The sequence below is a fragment of the Limulus polyphemus genome, unplaced genomic scaffold, assembly GCF_000517525.1.
Source record: "Limulus polyphemus unplaced genomic scaffold, Limulus_polyphemus-2.1.2 Scaffold7001, whole genome shotgun sequence".
Classification (NCBI taxonomy): Eukaryota; Metazoa; Arthropoda; class Merostomata; order Xiphosura; family Limulidae; genus Limulus; species Limulus polyphemus.
The window spans coordinates 5640-10186 of NW_013672611.1; the positions used below are offsets into that span (position 1 = coordinate 5640).

At 35.1% G+C, this 4547-nt stretch overlaps 1 protein-coding gene across 1 annotated transcript in view; it reads right to left on the bottom strand.

Annotated features, from left to right (window-relative positions):
• The window catches only part of LOC106474261 (chymotrypsinogen B-like), a gene marked incomplete at its 3' end in the record, with an annotated part of 11668 nt that overhangs the window by 4670 nt on the left and 2451 nt on the right, over positions 1-4547 (bottom strand). Inside the window, exon 2 of the mRNA XM_013934951.1 lies at positions 162-238. Coding sequence (XP_013790405.1) covers positions 162-238 — 77 coding nt within the window. The remainder of the gene's footprint in view (positions 1-161; positions 239-4547) is intronic.

Genomic DNA, 4547 nt, shown 5'->3' on the forward strand with positions numbered 1-4547 from the left:
GACAAAGTAAATTTGTATTTCTTATGTTTCCATCCTAATGCCTTATATGTGTGCATGGTGTTTATCCGCTATAATCAGTAGTATCTTGAAACACTATTCGTATTTGGTTTTTGTTTTGTCTTGTGAGAAACACAACTTTACAAAAGAAAAATCAAACTCACCATCCAGGGATATGAAACCTCTTCAACAGTTTCTCCACCAAGAATTCTTTTCGTCTCTAAGGTATTACTTTTTGCCTCTGTAAAATCAGAGCACAGAATCAAAGTACTGTAGCTTTCAACTGCAACACGTGTATGTAATACAATGCAATGATTATTATTTGTCGAATATCGTACATAAAACATAGTAATAAAAGGCCGTCTTATGAGCAACGAATATACGAACTTACAGAAGCAATAAATTATGCATAATGACCAGGTTGTAGCCGTCTTATGAGCAACGAACATACGATCTTACAGAAGCAATAAAATATACATAATGACAAGATGTGGGCTGCAGATTTGAATAAATATGAAAAACAAAATACACCAAAATGTTGTTTCTGAGGTATTTTAGTCGTTGTCTATTTCTTTGACTTCAATGGACTGCCCCTGCCTATTTCTTTGGCTTCAGTGAACTGTCCCTGTCTATTTCTTTGGCTTCAGTGAACTGCCCCTGCCTATTTCTTTGGCTTCGGTGAACTACCCATGCCTATTTCTTTGGCTTCAGTGGACTGCCCCTGCCTATTTCTTTGGCTTCAGTGGACTGCCCCTGCCTATTTCTTTGGCTTCAGTGAACTACCCCTGCCTATATCTAGAGAAGGACGATGCTTAGTTTTCGATAGTGAGGCTTTCTTCAAGACCTTCGACCTGAATAACGCTTCAATATAAATATATATATATATATATTTAATTAGTTTTTTTTTCAATAAAGGACAGTAGCGATTTAAAAAAGAAAAACTCACCAATATATAGGTTCCTCACAGTCAAAGGTGCCTATGGAGGAAAAAGATATATTTAGAGAAATCATATTTCTAGAATTTTATATCTTCAACAGATCTCGTCATCGCAGGGATCGAACACCGAATTGTAGCTTTATAAACCCACTGAACCGCTGGGAGATAAAAAAATCTTAACAATTGTTCAGAAGAGCATGACATTATGTGATATTTCTGTGACTTAAAGAAATGTCGCGGCGATTAAACAATATTTAATTTTTAAATGGCTTTTCTTCATTTACGGAATTCTTGCCTGACTTATTTGCCGCTTGGTGGCCAAGCGGTAAGTTTGGAGGCTTATAAAGCTAAGATCTATAGTTCGATCCCTGTAATTGGGACAATAAAGATAGCCCATCATGCTGCTTTGAGGTTAAAAACAAATTAAACAAACTCGCTTCTTTTTCAAAACCTCGTGATATTCGAGATATCACGGTGTTTCACACCGTTCAAGTTGTCAGTCTTTATTTATGATATATCTATTTCAGGCATTATGGGATACATAATGGTGTTTTTTTTTTTGTTCTACTGAAGAAAATTTGGAAATTAGGCACGCGAGTTGACTCTCTGTTTGTTTGAAGTTAAGCACAAAGATATGCAATTGGCTATCGGTGCTGTGCCCTACCACGGGTGTCGAAACCCGATTTTTAGCGTTATGAGTCCTCAGACTTGTCTCTGAGCCACTATGAAGGTGGAGGACACCAATTACTATAATTACTACACGCGAATTGATTTTTGGTTGTAGTTAAGCTCAAAGCTACACAATGGGCTATATTTTCTTGTGTCCTAAGCTACACAATGGGCTATATTTTCTTGTGTCCTAAGCTACACAATGGGCTATCTTTCTTGTGTCCTAAGCTACACAATGGGCTATATTTTCTTGTGTCCTAAGCTACACAATGGGCTATATTTTCTTGTGTCCTAAGCTTCACAATGGGCTATCTTTTCTTGTGTTCTCCAGTATGTGTAATTGTTTCACATTCCAACCGTTCAAAGTGTCATTTTTTAAAGGTCCAGTTATCATTATCACTAGGTATATATATTTTTTAAATGTTTTTATATAGCTGTCTGTGATCAGAAGTTAATATTAAATACTTGACAACTATTTTATCCAAATGGTGGAGTAATGGTATAAAATGACACAAAATGGTCAAAATTGGGAACGGGGGACTAAATGTTCATGAGTAGAGATTCCACTTCCGAAGTTTTTTCTTTGACCCACAGCGAGTGACACAGTGGTATGTCTGCGGACATTGTGTAGCTTTGTGCTTAATAACATACAACAGGTTTATTTTAAATCACGCAGTTGGTTAAATCACGAACGGGATTTTAAATATTTTACTCACTTTCGTTCAGTTTCGTCTTAATCAGAAATCTGACGCCCCAAGTTGGAATTGATTACACATCCAAAATGGAAATTTTTGATCAACGATTAAAGATATTTAAATTATAAGATTAAAAAAGTATTTTCAATGTTGTTGTTGTTGTCATAACATTATCTTAGAGCAAAATGTTGTCAATTTCACGATTTACAAAATGGTAGAAAAAAACTTAATCAAATTACAAGAATGTTTATGAGTCAAACTTAGATACTGTGTAGTAAGTTTGCAAACGTAGATACTGTTTAGTAAGTTTGTCAAACTTAGATACTGTGTAGTAAGTTTGCCAAACTTAGATACTGTTTAGTAAGTTTGCCAAACTTAGATACTGTGTAGTAAGTTTATCAAACTTAGATACTGTTTAGTAGGTTTGTCAAACTTAGATACTGTTTAGTAGGTTTGTCAAACTTAGATACTGTTTAGTACGTTTCTCAAACTTAGATACTGTGTAGTAAGTTTTCCAAACTTAGATACTGTGTAGTAAGTTTGTCATACTTAGATACTGTGTAGTACGTTTGTCAAACTTAGATACTGTGTAGTAAGTTTGTTAAACTTAGATACTGTTTAGTAAGTTTGACCAACTTAGATACTGTTTAGTAGGTTTGTCAAACTTAGATACTGTTTAGTAAGTTTGTTAAACTTAGATATTGTTTAGTAAGTTTGCCAAACTTAGACACTCTTTAGTAGGTTTGTCAAACTTAGATACTGTTTAGTAGGTTTGCTAAACTTATACTGTGTAGTAAGTTTGTCCAACTTAGATACTGTGTAGTAAGTTTGCCAAACTCAGATACTGTGTAGTAAGTTTGTCCAACTTAGATACTGTGTAGTAAGTTTGTTTGAAGTTTCGTGGAATTTGGTTAATTACCGCCACTGTGAGAAGAACAAAAATCAGAGGATATCAGTGACAACCCTCCGGTCCGGAAAATCCCGTATTCTCTTCTTATAAATCCAAGGACTTGAGGAGCTCAATTAGTATACAAGATCCCGAACTGGGAATCCTGACTCAGAAGTTAATAACGTTTTACAATATGTAAGATTACGTATGATGTAACTGAAAATTTTCTTGTAACGTTTTACAGTATGTAAGAAAACGTAACTGACAACTTACCGCTAACGTCAGCTCCTCCTCCAGAACTACACACAAAACGCTCACGAAAGGAAACAAAAACCGATTAAGCATTGTAAAATATAAAACAGATCTATATCTATGATACCTAGTAGCTACGAAAATATGATGGAAATATAGTAGATAAAGAAAACTCGAAACAATGGTCCCTTTTCCTTTTCGGATTAATTCAGGTTGTAATTCAACTATCCTTTATATATAACCACATTATAGGTTAGCCGAGCAAGGTCATTTGTTAAACTGTTCTGGGTCAGCAGGTTTGGAACATCTGTAAAGCTACCTTGTACAGTATTGTTTGCTCTTCATTCTGTATTGTTTAAGGATAGATTGAAAGTAGAACAATGTAAATTAGTTACATCATCTCTCTGTATTATATTGTTTAAATCTACGTGGTGTTCGGAAAATTAGGTTCTTATAGGAAAGTGGTAAGAAAACCCCGGTTGTCATAGTAAAACGTGTAATGTGATCTGTAGGTGTTCGATATAAGGAAAACCCGGTTGTCATAGTAAAACGTGTAATGTGATCTGTAGGTGTTCGATATAAGGAAAACCTGGTTGTCATAGTAAAACATGTAATGTGATCTGTAGGTGTTCGATATAAGGAAAACCCGGTTGTCATAGTAAAACATGTAATGTCATTTGTAGGTGTTCGATATAAGGAAAACCAGGTTGTTATAGTAAAACGTGTAATGTGATCTGTAGGTGTTCGATACGGTTTCCTGATGTGTTGAAGCACATTATTGTAAATTGTCCACCCATACCTCGTGGAAAACAGACAGAATGCTCGACACGATGTGGTGACAAATATCAATGATACGCTTGGAGACGGCTTGAATGGGTAATGAAGAAAACTTTTAATATAAGTTTAACATAACAGCAAGTGTACAACGTTTCGACAAGGTTTTGTCATCATCAGGTACAAATAATTTACCCTGACACAGATATATATATATATATATACAGTATTGAACAAAGAAGTCACATGACCGGAACTGTTGCAAGACTTAGAAGAGGTATCTAGGCCCCCCTGGGTGTTGGTTTTGAGTAGGGTTGTTTTATTCAATTAAGAT